This window comes from Tasmannia lanceolata, unplaced genomic scaffold (genome assembly GCF_043159265.1).
Source record: "Tasmannia lanceolata isolate RefF3 unplaced genomic scaffold, GAP_Taslan_0.1 ptg000013l, whole genome shotgun sequence".
In the NCBI taxonomy this organism is placed as follows: Eukaryota; Viridiplantae; Streptophyta; class Magnoliopsida; order Canellales; family Winteraceae; genus Tasmannia; species Tasmannia lanceolata.
In genome coordinates, this window is record NW_027518690.1 from 46799011 (window position 1) to 46814613 (window position 15603).

General features: G+C 49.2%; 2 protein-coding genes across 10 annotated transcripts in view; both read right to left on the reverse strand.

The window, feature by feature from the left end:
• Window positions 1–5578: 5578 nt before the first annotated feature.
• Window positions 5579–7645, reverse strand: LOC143891333 (uncharacterized). Its single transcript, XM_077395927.1, has 2 exons — window positions 6518–7645; window positions 5579–6289 (listed from the first exon to the last, which is right to left on the reverse strand). The coding sequence occupies exons 1-2, from the start codon at window positions 7643–7645 to the stop codon at window positions 5579–5581; spliced, it is 1839 nt and encodes a 612-aa protein (XP_077252042.1).
• A 4813-nt stretch (window positions 7646–12458) lies between these two features.
• LOC143890327 (putative LRR receptor-like serine/threonine-protein kinase At1g07650) overlaps window positions 12459–15603 on the reverse strand; it is a 51088-nt gene continuing 47943 nt past the window's right edge. For 8 of the 9 annotated variants that reach the window (XM_077394965.1, XM_077394970.1, XM_077394971.1 and 5 more), the window contains 5 exons: window positions 14682–14800; window positions 14318–14528; window positions 13962–14199; window positions 13108–13258; window positions 12459–13004 (listed from right to left, as the gene is read on the reverse strand). In XM_077394965.1, coding sequence (XP_077251080.1) covers window positions 12648–13004; window positions 13108–13258; window positions 13962–14199; window positions 14318–14528; window positions 14682–14800 — 1076 coding nt within the window. In that variant the 3' untranslated portion in view covers window positions 12459–12647. The remainder of the gene's footprint in view (window positions 13005–13107; window positions 13259–13961; window positions 14200–14317; window positions 14529–14681; window positions 14801–15603) is intronic. The other variant, XM_077394973.1, reaches the window with a different exon arrangement.

Genomic DNA, 15603 nt, shown 5'->3' on the forward strand with positions numbered 1-15603 from the left:
TGGGTTGGTTTCTTGGGTTGTGGTGTGTTAGGGTTGAGAAAGGCCACGCCAATTTAATTTCGGGGTCTGACCCCGTCCTCTAATTTTATCATGATTTTCTTAGATTATGTTTTTTCTTCTTGTATTTTTTTCTATTTGGTCCTATGCCTGACCCTGACCCGATTTTGGAGGTGGGTTGGGTTAGGGTTGACCATTCTCAACCTAAGTCTCGGGTTAGGGTTGAGGGAATGCTATCTAGGGTTGGATCGGAGGTTGACCTCAGCCCAACCCGAGTTGCACCCCTATCAAATATAGTTTTCTAAGGCTTGTGTTGAATTTTTTTCGTAATGTTGGAATGTTCTATTTTCATGAAAAGAATTTCCAGATTTTTTTTCTTGCCATAGCCCATCATGCATTAGGAAAACTCCTAGCATTCTAAGAGCTGGTCGTCGCTCTGCCCCCCTTCATAAATAAACAAAGGGAAATGATATATCATCCCCTTTTTTCCTGGGACAGCCCCCTTCAGTGTAAAAGAGTAATCATAAATAAACCAGTGGGGCCTGCCTCCAGTTTAAAAGAGGAGGCGAATAAATCACTTCTCTAAATAGAGTATAACATATTTACAGTTTACTCATGGAAGTCCTGCAAGGCTGCAACTATAGAAATCGTCCAAACGCTCAATCTTTCCTGTTAGACCCAAAACCGGTTAACAGATATGGCAGTGACGTAAGAGCCGAGCTGGAGGGATGTAGAGTCCAGATGAGCTGTGTGCTGCACAGAAGCAAACGAGGTCAGAATGACCGACCCGGAGTGTACTCCGGACAGGCCCTTCGACACTCAAGTCAGTATGAGCCGGAGTGAAGAGGGTGTTTTTAAGAGTGGTGGGTGAGAATTTCAATACCCTGATTTATGAGCTTTGAAGGCCCTTTTATAGGGAGAAATTGGGGTAGTTGGGGAGTTAATGCTCCCAGACAGGTGTCGACCAGCTATAGGCTCAAGCTCGCCTACTCTGTGTAATTACCAAACTACCCCTGCTGGTGAGGGTCCTGCGGTGGGCCCTCCTCTAGCCACGTGTTGGAAGCTAACAGGCTGCTGCGCTGTCGCACCCCATCAGTTGCCCCCCAGTTCTCCAAGTTATTATGGTGACTTGGGGAAATATGGTGGGGTACGCTTCCGATCGAGAGTGGTCGAGGCTTGTCCTAAATCTGGAGGCAGTCCGGAAATTGGGGCAGTCCGGAATCTGGAGGCAGTCCGGAATCTGAAGCAGTCCGGAAAATGGAGCAGTCCGGATTTTGGAGACAGTCCGGAAAATGGAGGCAGTCCGGAGTTTGGGGCAGTCCGGAAATCGAAGGCAGCCCGGAATCTGGAGGCAGTCCGGAATCTGAAGCAGTCCGGAAATTGGAGGCAGTCCGGAGTTTGGGGCAGTCCGGAAATCGAAGGCAGTCCGGAATCTGGAGGCAGTCCGGAATCTGAAGCAGTCCGGAAATCGGAGGCAGTCCGGAGTTTGGGGCAGTCCGGAAATCGAAGGCAGTCCGGAATCTGGAGGCAGTCCGGAATCTGAAGCAGTCCGGAAATCGGAGGCAGTCCGGATTTTGGAAACAGTCCGGAAAATGGAGGCAGTCCGGAGTTTGGGGCAGTCCGGGCTAATCTTTGTCGTTTAGCGACCCAGTCCGGCTTGGGCCGGACTGATTTTTGTCGTTTTGCGAAACGCGTCATATCCAGTCCGGCTTGGGCCGGACTGCCTTTTGTCGTTTAGCGACCCAGTCCGGCTTAGGCCGGACTGATTTTTGTCGTTTTGCGAAACGCGTCATATCCAGTCCGGCTTGGGCCGGACTGCCTTTTGTCGTTTAGCGACCCAGTCCGGCTTGGGCCGGACTGATTTTTGTCGTTTTGCGAAACGCGTCATATCCAGTCCGGCTTGGGCCGGACTGCCTTTTGTCGTTTAGCGAAACGCGTCATATCCAGTCCGGCTTGGGCCGGACTGCCTTTTGTCGTTTAGCGAAACGCGTCATATCCAGTCCGGCTTGGGCCGGACTGCCTTTTGTCGTTTAGCGAAACGCGTCATATCCAGTCCGGCTTGGGCCGGACTGCCTTGCCTTTTGTCGTTTAGCGACCCAGCCCGGCTTGGGCCGGACTGTTTTTTGTCGTTTTGCGAAACGCGTCATATCCAGTCCGGCTTGGGCCGGACTGCCTTTTGTCGTTTAGCGAAGCGCGTCATATCCAGTCCGGCTTGGGCCGGACTGCCTTTTGTCGTTTAGCGACCCAGTCCGGCTTGGGCCGGACTGATTTTTGTCGTTTTGCGAAACGCGTCATATCCGGTCCTGCTTGGGCCGGACTGCCTTTGTCGTTTTGCGAAATGCGCCATATCCAGTCCGGCTTGGGCCGGGCTGCTTTTGTCGTTTTGCGAAACGCGTCATATCCAGTCCGGCTTGGGCCGGGCTGCTTGGAACTTATCTCGAAAGTTGTGCCTGCCGTTAATACGAGACACGTGGCACCCCTCGGGCGTCCTCGAGACGTGCGCCCTTCATTTAATGCACACCGCCTCAGAGAAATCTATATAAGAGTGGGTTTTGCCTTCTCACTTTCACTTTTTACTTTTCCTCCTTCTCCCTTCTTTTTCCTCTGTCGGTTCGGCGAAGTCCAGTTCGGCGAAGGTCAGTTTGGGCCGTGTAGTTTTTGTGAACGGCGGTGGATTCGGGAGCATTCAGTGTGATCCGGTAATTTTTCTTGAGCGCGTCTCATTCATTTCTTTTCCTGCTTTCATGTCTAGTAGCTCTAGTTCTGAGTCCGGTTCGGGGGAATCGTCTTCTAGTAGTTCAGGGTCTAGATCGTTGATTAGGATCGAGGATAGGCCTACTTGGTCACCGGCCCCGAAAATGGCGAGTGTGACTGTTATAGGTAGTGATGAGGAGGGGGAGGACGAGGCGATATTAGACCTGAACACCGCTCCGCTTCTAACGGATAGTTACGTTCCACAAGGGGGGAGTGTTGGTAGTGACGCCGGCGAGGCGTCCACAACGTTTCAACCAGGCCGGGCCGTTGAGGTCGTAGCACGGGCCCGTATGGATGCCAACCCTACCTACAACATACAGGCTCTCAATGAGGAGAACTACCTGGATGAGTCCGCCATGGCAGTGATTAGGGATAAGTACTGCATCCCATCCAGGTTTGGACTGAGGGAGGCGATGGAGGGAGATAGAGCCTGTAACGAGAGCTCCGACATTTGCATATATGACGAGTCACTGAGGGCCGGACTCCGATTTCCTCTACACCCCTTCTTCGCTTCGGTGCTTCAGCATTACGGGCTAGCTCCGGCCCAAGTGGCGCCGAACTCGTGGAGGCTGCTTACGGGGTTTGTATACCTCATTCGGGGCCGGCTTCGGAGGGACTTGTCAGTACCGTTGTTCCGCGCGTGTGCGCAATTGAAGAAGCACAAGGGTGGGGGTTGGATTTACATTAGCCAGCGTCCGGAGATAAAAATGATCACTGGCATTCCCACCTCCATACACCTGTGGAGGAACAGGTTCTTTTATGTCGAGGACACGGAGTCCAGCGAGCCTTGGCCGGTCCCTTTGAAATGGGGAACCCCGGATACAGTCGCGATGAGTCGCAAACCGTTTCTCGAGGGTGAAGATGCGAGAACCCTCGCTCTACTTCGGGAGGTGCTGGACCATGAGGGGCCTGTTGATTGTTCAGACTTCCAAGGGGAAGAGGTTTTGGTTGGGTTGGGCCTTAGTACTGCGACCCGGGCACGTACGTAGATAGCCTCCTTTAAAATTCGTCTCTCCACCCCTTTGTTTTTTTTTTTTTTTTTTTTTTGTTTTTGTCCCTGACTGGTTTCGTTTTCGCCTATCTTTCAGAGATGCAGCAGCAGTCGCTAGTGGATAAGATGAGGAAGGGGGCCTTCGGGACGGTCCGTCAGGGCCAGAAAAGGAAGGCTCCAGAGACGGCGAGTCCGGCTCCGACCCAGGACGCACCGCCCCAGCCCAAGCCCAAGAGTTCGGTGAAACTGGTGAGTTCATCCGGCCGGGGCGCAGGATCCTCGAAGACCGTGGCGACGTCTGCTGGCACCCTTCCGCCCCCGTCGAGGCACGGTGATAACGTTTTTCGGCCGAACTGGGCCGTCCAAAAGACTGATTCCGGCCTTGGAGAGAGCCGGGTGGCTGTAGAGATTCAAACTAAATGTATTCTTGACAAAGACAAGCAACAGGTTCTCCACGAGCCGCCGGCTACGGCCGAAGAGGCCGTATTCTCTTCTCTTTATCAGGTAAGATGGCTGACGAGTACGCTTACTCTTTGCTTCCCTTCTGCTTTGTTTGCTTGTGTTAACACTTGCTCCTCTGTATTTTTACAGATCGGAGTGTACTTCAATGATCTGCGGGGGAAGAGTAAGAAATTCTCCGATGCTATAACTAAGTCTGAGGAGGAGAATGGGAAGTTGAAGAAGGAGGCGAAGGAGCTGAAGAGGTCCGTGGAAAAATCTGCCGAAGAGATCAAGCGGCTGGGAGAAGAATTTGCCGCTCAGCTGGCCGCGCAGAAGGAGGAGGCGACGGAAGCCCTCAACGATCAGAGGGAGAGAGCCCTATCGAGGCAGGCGACTGCCGTTCAGGAGAAGGAGGACGAACTCCTTCTTCTATCTAGTGAGGCCTACAAGATAGGGTTCTTTGACTGCCTTGGGCAGGTAAAGGATTCCAATCCGGGCGTTGACCTGTCGAGGATGGTTATACCTGATCCACCGACGCTCACTGGCGAGGAGCCGGCCGCAGCTGACGCACTCTTGCCCCCGGGGGCAGATCCAGCGCGGGATGGGGGCGATGAGGCGCCCTGAGTTCTTTTCCTCCCCCTTTTTTTGGCGATTGCGTGATTCCTTTTTGTAATGGCCCCTTGGAGGCCCAACTCCCTTTTGTAATGGTCCTCTGAGGCCCCAACATATGAATGGAAAGAGCTTTTGTTTGTTTAACTCTTCAATGCTTGTCCGTCTCTAGTTTATACTGTTTTTTTTTGTATGATGCGTAACTATCGCTCCAGGTAGGAGTCATGGACTTAGGAGTGGACTCCTGATTCTTTGCTGAGACGAACCATGGCGAAACCAACGTCGAGTACCCTAGTTTTAGTGAACTGGGTTTCGAAGGAGCTTTGGTTTTTGCATCCGGGCTGGTTCCGGACCAGGAGTGGGCTCCCGGTCTTTGCGGAGACGAGCCGTGGCGAACCAAACGTTGAGTACCCTAGTTTTAGTGAACTGGGTTTCGAAGGAGCTTTGGTTTTTGCATCCGGGCTGGTTCCGGACCAGGAGTGGGCTCCCGGTCTTTGCGGAGACGAGCCGTGGCGAACCAAACGTTGAGTACCCTAGTTTTAGTGAACTGGGTTTCGAAGGAGCTTTGGTTTTTGCATCCGGGCTGGTTCCGGACCAGGAGTGGGCTCCCGGTCTTTGCGGAGACGAGCCGTGGCGAACCAAACGTTGAGTACCCTGGTTTTAGTGAACTGGGTTTAGAAATCTGACGGACACGAAGGCATTTGCAAAAAGAGAAGGTTCTTTCATTCACATTCAGGAGATATTTACAAAGTTTTTTTTTTTTTTTTTTGTGTGTCGGCTACTTTGCTACTGATGATATTTGCGAAGGTTCTTCGAGTTCCAAGCATGTGGTAATAGTTGTTCCTCGAGTGTTTCCAGTCTATAACTTCCCGGGCGAATCACCTCTTTTACTCGGTAAGGCCCTTCCCAGGTTGGGGAAAGCTTTCCGGCCTTCTTGGGTTGGGAGATAGCAGCTTTCCTTAAGACAAGATCTCTAACTCGAAACTCTCTAGGGCGTATCTTCGAGTCATGGTAGCGAGATACTTTCTGCTTGTAGGCGGCGACTCTTATTCGGGATTCTTCTCTGGCCTCCTCTAATAAGTCAAGATTCGCGCGGAGCCCGTCACCGTTGAGCTGTTCGTTGAAGTTGGAAATTCTAGCGGACGGGGTGCCTACATCGACAGGTATTACCGCCTCTGTTCCGAAGGACAGGTTGAATGGGGACTCGCCCGTTGGTGTGCGCGGGGTGGTGCGATAGGCCCATAGGACGTGATACAGCTCATCTGCCCATCGACCAACTTTCTCGTCTAGTCTTTTCTTGATCCCTTGTAGCAGGATTCGGTTTGTGACTTCTGTCTGCCCGTTGGTCTGTGGGTGTGCTACAGAGGTGAACCGCTGCTCAATTTTCAGGTCGGAGCAAAACTTCCGAAAGTTTCGGCAGTCGAACTGTTTGCCGTTGTCTGTTATCAGGACGCGAGGAATCCCGAATCTACAGACTACTGATTTCCAGAAGAAGTTCTGCACATTTTGTTCGGTGATCTGGGCTAGAGGTTCAGCCTCCACCCATTTGGTAAAGTAATCAATAGCCACCACTACGAAGGTGCGCCTTCCGGAGGCCGGTGGGAAGGGGCCCAAGATATCCATTCCCCAAATAGCGAAGGGTAGCGGGCTGACAATTGGGGCCATAGACACGGCGGGCTGATGAATGGTGGGGGAGAACTTTTGGCATTTCTCGCATCTCTTTACCAGGGTCAGCGCGTCTTGTCTCAACGTTGGCCAGTACAGACCTCTAAGGAGGACTTTGATTGCCAGGGCTTTGCCCCCCAAGTGCTCCCCGCAAATACCTTCGTGTGTCTCCTGCAGGGCATACGTGGCGTCGCTGGGCCGGAGACACTTTAAGTATGGGAGAGTATAGGATCTTTTGAACAAGTTCTCGCCATCAAGTGAAAAACGGGCTGCTCTTTGGATCACCTTGCGCGCTTCTCTCTTGGCCTCAGGCAGTTTCCCACTACGCAGGTAGTCAACGATCTCATCCATCCAGCAGGGCTCGTGTTCCACCTGCATTATCTCAGCAGCCTTTCTTTCGATACTGGAGGCCTGTAGGAACTCCATGCATATATTCCCGAGAGTCGTGTATCCGGATGCGGCCAGCTTGGACAGTACATCTGCCTTTGTGTTGTCCGTTCTGGGGATTCTGACAACCTCGAAACTTCTGAACTTGGAGGATAGTTGCCGGACCTGGGAGAGGTATTTAATCATTCGCTCGTCGCGGGCTTCGTATATACCTTGGATTTGGTTGGCGACCAACTGGGAGTCACAGTAAGCTTTCAATCTCTGGGCTCCGGTCTGGACTGCAAGATTCATTCCAGCGAGGAGTGCTTCATACTCAGCCTCATTGTTGGAAGCGCGAAAGCCGAACCTCAAGGCGTAGTCTAGTGTGAAACCGTCGGGCCCGGTTAAAACCAGACCGGCTCCGCAACCAGCCTTGTTTGAGGATCCGTCCACGTGCACTTCCCAAAGTGCTTCGGCGATTGAAAGATCATGCTCAACTGGTGGCATGGGGATGGTTCCTGCTCTGGCTTCATCTTCTGCTGGTTCTCCGGCTGTGGTAGTACCTTTCGCTGCTGGGGCCTGGGCAATTTCAGGTTCGGCGATCTGCTGGGGGATGGAGCACTCAGCTACGAAATCTGCCAATACTTGAGCCTTGATCGCGGGCCTGGGCATGTACCGGATGTCAAATTCACTCAATTCCACGGCCCATTTAACCAATCGCCCCGAAGTATCTGGCTTGTGGAGGACTTGTCTAAGCGGCTGGTCAGTTAGGACCTTTATCGTGTGAGCTTGGAAATACGGTCTCAACTTCCTGGCTGCCATTACCAGCGCGTAAGCCAATTTCTCGACCCGCTGGTACCTTATTTCGGCGTCGTGCAAGGCTTTGCTAACGTAGTAGACCGGTTTCTGTTGGCTGCGCTCTTCACGAACTAGGACCGCAGCCAGAGCCAGGGTACTTATAGATAGATACAAGATTAGCTCCTCACCGGGCTCCGGTTTTGTCAACAGCGGTGGAGAGGACAAATACTGCTTCAGCTCCTCGAAGGAGGTTTGGCATTCCTCTGTCCAGGGCGAGGTTTTGAGGCCTTTGACTGCGTTGAAAAAAGGGAGACACCTCTCTGCAGATTTTGAGACGAAGCGCCCCAGCGCGGCTATCATCCCTGTCAGTCGCTGCACTTCTCGGATGGTTTTCGGGGGAGCGAGCTCCACCACGGCCTTGATTTTTTCCGGATTGGCCTCTATCCCTCTCTGGCTGACCATAAACCCCAGAAACTTCCCCGAGCTGACCCCAAAAGTGCACTTGGTGGGATTGAGTTTCATTTTATTGTCTCTCAGGACTTGAAACGTTTCTTCTAGATCGGAGACATGGTCTTGCGAGCTTAGGCTTTTCACCAGCATGTCGTCGACGTATACTTCCATGTTGCGGCCAATCTGATTCCGGAAGAGTTTGTTTACAAGCCTCTGATACGTGGCCCCAGCATTCTTCAGGCCAAAGGGCATGACACGGTAGCAGTAAGTCCCCTGATCCGTTACGAAGGAGGTCTTCGGGATATCTGACTCATACATTCTGATCTGGTTATATCCGGAGAAGGCGTCCATGAAACTGAGCACTTCGTGACCCGCTGTGGCATCGATGAGCTGATCGATTTTTGGGAGCGGGTAGCTGTCCTTTGGACAGGCTTTATTCAAATCCGTGAAGTCGACGCAGGTCCTCCATTTCCCATTGGCCTTTTTCACCAGGACTACGTTTGCCAGCCAGTCCGGGTACTGGATTTCTAGGATGAAGTCAGCTCTTAGGAGTCTCTCCACCTCTTCTCTGATCGCCATCTGCCTTTCGAGAGCGAAGTGTCTCTTCTTCTGCTTCACCGGCCTGCAGGTCGGGTCGACACCTAGTCTGTGCGAACTGACCTCCGGGTTGATGCCGGGCATGTCCGTGGGGGCCCATGCGAAGACATCCGCATTGTCCTGGAGGAACTGGGTGAGGTTGTGCCGGACGTCGTCGTCAAGAGAGGAGCCGATCTGGACTACCTTTTCGTCATCTTTCTCGCACAGGGGAACGGGGACAAGGTCTTCGGCGGGCTGAGTTCCCTGAGCTTCGTCCCTCAAGTCCAGTAGTTCGATTGGCAACGACTCCGTCGCATTTCTGCCTTTAAGCGCCATTGCATAACATTCCCGAGATTGTGGCTGGTCTCCTCGAACTTCTCCCACGCCACTGGGCGTTATGAACTTCATCTTCTGGTGATAGGCGGACGCGACGGCGCGGATCAGGTTCTGGCCAGGCCGTCCTAAAATAGCGTTATAGACCGAGGTGGCCCTCACTACTAGGAAGTTGACCATGGCGAAGGCCTGGCAGGGCGGTTCTCCGACGAGGACAAGGAGCTCGATTTGTCCCTCAACCTTGACTACTTCTCCTGAAAAGCCGAAAAGATCTGAGTTTGCAGGCTTTAAGCGGTCGTCACCTATCATCATTCTTTCGAAGGCGTGATAGTACAGAATGTCGGCTGAGCTCCCGTTGTCTACCAGGATTTTCCTCAGCTCCCAGTTCGCGACGAGCATAGTCAGGACTAGGGCGTCGTCATGTGGTAATATCAGGCCGTCAAGGTCCGCGTCCGAGAAGGAGATCTCATTCTCCGTCTTCGCTTTCTTGCTGCATGTATGCACGGCGTTGACCCGGCGTGCATATGCTTTCCGAGCAGCGGAGGAGGTGCCTCCAGCCGCCGGGCCGCCCATGATTGTGCCAATGACTCCTCTTGGTTGGGAGCCGTGTGCTTCTGGTGGTGGACTGGGCGGCGATGGAGACTGTCTTCGGACTGGGGGCGGTTGAGACCGCCGAGGGCTTCGGCCCTGGGGACCCTTCTCCTTGGGGTCACTCCCGCGGGTGTCACTCCGGACATATTTTTTCAAGTAGCCTCTGCTGATTAGCTGCTCGATCTCCTCCTTCAGCTGTCGGCAATCGTCTGTATCGTGTCCGTGGTCCCTGTGGAACCGGCAGTACTTCGATTTGTCTCTCCTGTTTCCCTTGGAGATCATTGGAGTTGGCCATTTTATGAACTCTTCTCCGCTGATGGCCGCCAGTATATGCCTCCGGGAGGTGTTGAGAGGGGTGAAGTTTTCTTCCCTCGTGTGCGGGGATTTGTCCCTTCTGACGACCTTGTCGTCCCTGCGCTGCTTAGCATGGGGCTTGTCTTGGTTCCTGTCGTCAGAGGTTCTCCTCCGACTCGAGTCCAGAGCTGCCAGTGTCTCTTATACTGATATGTACTCCTCTGCCCCGGACATTAGGTCTGCCAGGGAGTGAGGATTCCGGCGGGCCACTGCTCGGCGGAAATCATTCGATTTAGCGCCCGTGAGAAGCGCGTTCGTAGCGGCCGAGGGGTCCAAATCTGGCACTTGGAGCGCCTCCCTGTTGAAGCGGCTGACGAAGGCTTTGAGAGGTTCATTATCCTCCTGCCGCAAGGTCATCAGGGATGCTGCTGTTTTCCTTGGCCTGCGGCTGCTCATGAAGTGACGAACTAGGTCTTCTCCGAAGTCCTCGAAGTTATTGATGGAGTTCGGTCGGATCCTTGAGTACCAATCCCTAGCTGCACCTGTGAGGGTTGTCGGGAATGCTCTACAGAGGAAACCGTCTGACGCACCGTGGAGGAGCATCAATGTCCGAAACGTCTCCAAATGGTCGACGGGGTCAGTGGTCCCATCATACTGCGGGATAGCTGGCATTTTAAACCCCATTGGTGCTGGGGCACTCATCACATCGTCGGTGAACGGCGTTCTGCTCGAGAACGCCCTAGACACAGGCCGGCCTTGATCCTTAGCCAGCTCTTCGATTCTGTGACCCATCTCTTCTATCCTTCGCATCACCGGGTCGTCTTTATGTTCTGGCGACCTGTTTCTCCCCACGGATTGGCCTGCGGCAGAGCCGGAGTGGCTCTCCGGGCTCCGACGACGGGACCCTGATTTCGCCCGTGGCGCGCGCTCCTCATGAGCTCGGCGCCTTTGCGCAGAGCGAGACCTAGACCTCCTACGGCGGTGCGGCTCTGTCTGAGCATGCCTGGCTATGGGGTGACGGACTTGTCCGGGGGAATGGCGAGTCCGGTCTTCACTACGACGCGACGACCCTCCCCTGTGGATTTCTGGCCTTTCGAGGACAGGTTGTGGAGCTTCCGGAGGAGGTTGGGGAGGCGCCTGGAGCAGCTGCTGATACTGGCCAACGAGAGCGGTCATCTGGTGGAAGAGAGCTTGGACTTGCTCTGGAGTCGGCATGGAGTTAAGATTTACGGAGCGAGGCTGGTTTTGTTCAGCCGTGGCGGAGGCTGCCACTACCAGCGAGGCGAGTCGCTCACTCCGAGTCCTGCCGGGTAGCACGGCTCGGGTGGTACGTGCGGTTGGCACCCGCGCACTCTTGCGTCCTGCCATTTTTGTGAAGTGGTTGGAACAGCCTTTAGTTCTGCAGTCCCACGGATGGCGCCAATCTGTTAGACCCAAAACCGGTTAACAGATATGGCAGTGATGTAAGAGCCGAGCTGGAGGGATGTAGAGTCCAGATGAGCTGTGTGCTGCACAGAAGCAAACGAGGTCAGAATGACTGACCCGGAGTGTACTCCGGACAGGCCCTTCGACACTCAAGTCAGTATGAGCCGGAGTGAAGAGGGTGTTTTTAAGAGTGGTGGGTGAGAATTTCAATACCCTGATTTATGAGCTTTGAAGGCCCTTTTATAGGGAGAAATTGGGGTAGTTGGGGAGTTAATGCTCCCAGACAGGTGTCGACCAGCTATAGGCTCAAGCTCGCCTACTCTGTGTAATTACCAAACTACCCCTGCTGGTGAGGGTCCTGCGGTGGGCCCTCCTCTAGCCACGTGTTGGAAGCTAACAGGCTGCTGCGCTGTCGCACCCCATCATTTCCTAATCCTATTTGTAAACTAGGAGAGGGTCTCACTCAAACATTGGTTTTCATAGCCCACTTTGGATTATAAAAATTCAACTATCGATATGAAGCAATCTCAAGTTATCAGATTTTTTACTTCAAAATTTTCATTTAAATAAAATAAAAGAATAGAAATTAGAACAGTAATATCATCAGCTCATGTTACTCAATATTATCTAACATATCAAGATCAGCAGCTTAAAGAAAATTTATGTTTCCATATATCAATTTACGAGAAAATCAAATGACTTGTTTTTCACTGAAAGTGTTATACCGATTTACCATGAGAATCCCTGAACAACCAAGAAAGCCTAGATTTGTTATCTCCATTCTAGGAGGATCAAATCTATCAAAAGCTTTAACAATGGCAGTTCTACTTGTAACTTTCTACCGATCAGAAATGCTAGAATTGCACTTTCATGCATGAGAAACGGGTTCGGTGAAGGTCTGTAAAGTATTACACGACCGAGTTTGTTAGGCAATTTTGCAGAAAGCCATTTCGCGGCTCACTTTTGGAGGAAACAACAAGCACCTCAATGAATTAAACTAATAAGACAAAATCTTCTAAGAAGCGAGTCTGTGTGACTGTTGTTTCCTGCTAAAGTAGAGTGCAACCACATTGTAATACAACCTTTGACTTACCAGACCCTCCACTTGATGGGTGTTGCTCTGGAATTAATCCAATTCTACTAGAAAATCTTGCGTAGTCTTTCGATATTTTGACTTCATAAAAATTTATTAATGATTATATAACAACCATTCTCTGCCCCACCGGAGCAAATTCCTGCCCCTGTCCCTGACATCAATTATCAGTTTGAGTCCAATAATCAGTTTTGGAGTCACAATCTGTTATCAAAACCCAAAACAAACAGGGTTTAGAATTTTCTATAAATTTCTACTCTGTTATTACCATGTTGGGTATAAAGACTTGTAATCAGGAGAACAGGGCATTGGCAGATCCATTGACATAGCTAGCGGGCGATCCTCGTCCAGGCTCTGGTCTCTTTGCTGATGATGGCTACTAGTGGCTTTAAATCTCGAATCAAAGCTTGAGAGGCTTGGTTGCGAAACCAGTTCCTGAACAACTGCATGGCCTTCGAGCATGTTCACCACAGTAGACATTGTAGGCCTAAGCATGGAAGATGCATTAGTACATAATAAAGCCACATTAATCATCCCCATTGCCTCTTCCTTGTTGAATTCAGATCCCAGGTTTGGATCAATTAGCTCCATTAGATTTCCTCTCTCTTTCAAAACCTGCGCCTGCAATATCCATAATAAGAAGGTACCTGCCTTTACTTATGTTTAAGTTTAAAGCCAAACATTGTAATAGAAATGCAAAGATTTAGGTAGGGATAAAAAATACCCAATCCAAAAGATAGAAGTCATCATCCTCTGGCGTATAATTTGTGTTTCTGGTCCCACTGACAATTTCCAATGCGACAACTCCGAAGCTGTACACATCTGCTTTGTCGGTGAGGTAACCCCGTAGTGCATATTCCGGTGCCATATATCCTCTGCAACATCAAGACTATTGTTAATTATATATTGTTTGTCTGTGGTCAGTGTAAACCAATATAGTCCAGCACATGAATAGTACTCATTTTTGTTCGGAAAATCGTATAATTTCTATATAGAACTAAGAACCTTGTTTTGCAGAGCATCAATGTTCGTAAATTTTGGTAACTGGCAAAAAAGTCTTAGTAATTAAAAAACCTAAAATACATTTGGAATTTGCGAATTCATCAAACATATAAGCCTCTCACAAAATGAATTGAATACTATGGATCATTAATGAACTCCAACAATGGGTTATAGCTAATTTATTGGGAGATAACCAATGCAATCATGGAAGCATGCACAGTAACTAACAGAGAAGATTCCCATTAATATAGATTTGGCTATCTAATCACCACTCTATATAGGGGATTAGATACCCCACTTATAGGGATTTTAACACTAATCGATCCCTCGCCACTTATATGAATTCATCCCTCGGTTTCACATCCCGGGGTTAATCCCGTAGAAAGTCAGACTAGGAGAACATCTTGATGGATACCTAGGCTCCACAAATTGCAGGTTCGAAAGATTAGCAAAAAAAGACATAGCGAAGTTGTTTGTTAGCACTACAAGATTTTGATTACTACTAAAGGCTGAAAGTAGAGCTTGCACTTACTATGACTGATGAGAATAGGATGAAAATAAATAACAAAGGCTCACATTGTTCCAGCTATTCGAGTGCTAATGTGGGTTTTATCCTCTTCACGGAGCTTGGCCAAACCAAAGTCGGATATCTTGGGGTTAAGATTCTCATCGAGCAATATATTAGTGGCTTTGATGTCCCTATGAACAATTTTCATTCTTGATTCTTCATGGAGAAAAGCCAAACCCCTTGCTATCCCAACACAAATATTGTGCCTGGTTACCCAATCCAGTTTCAATCGACAGTCTTTGTGGCCTATAAATCATCCAATTAACAAAAATTGTCATGGTATGTCTTTTATCTAGATTATGTACTCATTTTGAATTTGACATAAGAAAAAAAAATGCATTAAATCAAAGAACAGTGAGCTTACCAAACAGGGCACGGGCGAGGCTATTATTTTCCATGTACTCATATACTACCAACAATTGATTTCCTTCGATACAACATCCGTAAAGCTTCACAAGATTCGGGTGTTGCAAAGCAGAAATCATGGCTATTTCATTAATAAATTCATGTTTTCCTTGACTTGATTTGGGAGAAAGCTGCTTCACTGCAATTATAGTACCATCTAACAATAGACCCTGCATTGGAGTAGCTATGAGATATTTGATATATATATATATATATATATATATATATATATATATATATATATATATATAGAGAGAGAGAGAGAGAGAGAGAGAGAGAGAGAGAGAGAGAAGATCAAGATAAGTAGTGTGGACACAGAATACCTTGTAAACAGGACCAAAACCACCTTCTCCAATCTTGTTTGAAATGTCAAAGTTGTTAGTGGCAGCTTTTATCTGTCTTAAGGTAAAGGAACCAGTCTGCAGATCTAAACCTCTGAGATCTGTCCACCAAGAAAAGTTAGACAAGAAAGCATTTCTTAATAAGAAGATAAATTTCACTTTTCTACCAACTTGCATTCTATAATTTATTCACTACAATGTGAAGCAAAAGCAAGCTTTCCAAGGCATGTGAACAGAAATGTAGTTCCAAAGCGGGACCTAATTTGAGACTAAGAAGAATCTCGGCAACCAAGGGTAAGACTATTTTTCCTCGAGGATGTAAATTTTATGGCATACTTATATTTTCCCATTAAGCATGAATATATGATAAGTGTGCAAAAATATATTGTTAGGTGAATAATATGATCTACAGCTTTTCAGAAATGATTGGTGCATCCCCCTTTCAACAAATACGATAAACCTGATTTTCTAGGGCGGGGACACTTGATCATCGGAGGGTGGCATAGAAACCTTGAATTTCTATCAAAATAGATATTTTAAAATGAGAACGAATATCGTTGTATTTTTGTAATGATTAGATTTCATAAACAGGAAATCACAATATTTTATATTATGGAAAAAATGGGCTATGTCATTAGTGCAATAATTAATTTCTACATCCACATGTCTTTTGGGAAAAATGGAAGATAAGGTGAGAAACAACACTACATATACACTAATGCATATATGTGAACACAAGCATAAAATAGTGCACATGAGAGAACAAAGTACTTCATATATGATAACGCATATATGTGAGCATAATCATACAATAATGCACAGGGGAGAGCAAATTACTTCACATACTGATATAAGCTCAATATACTTGAAGGGATGAAATACAAGATTTGACCATCATCAGGCA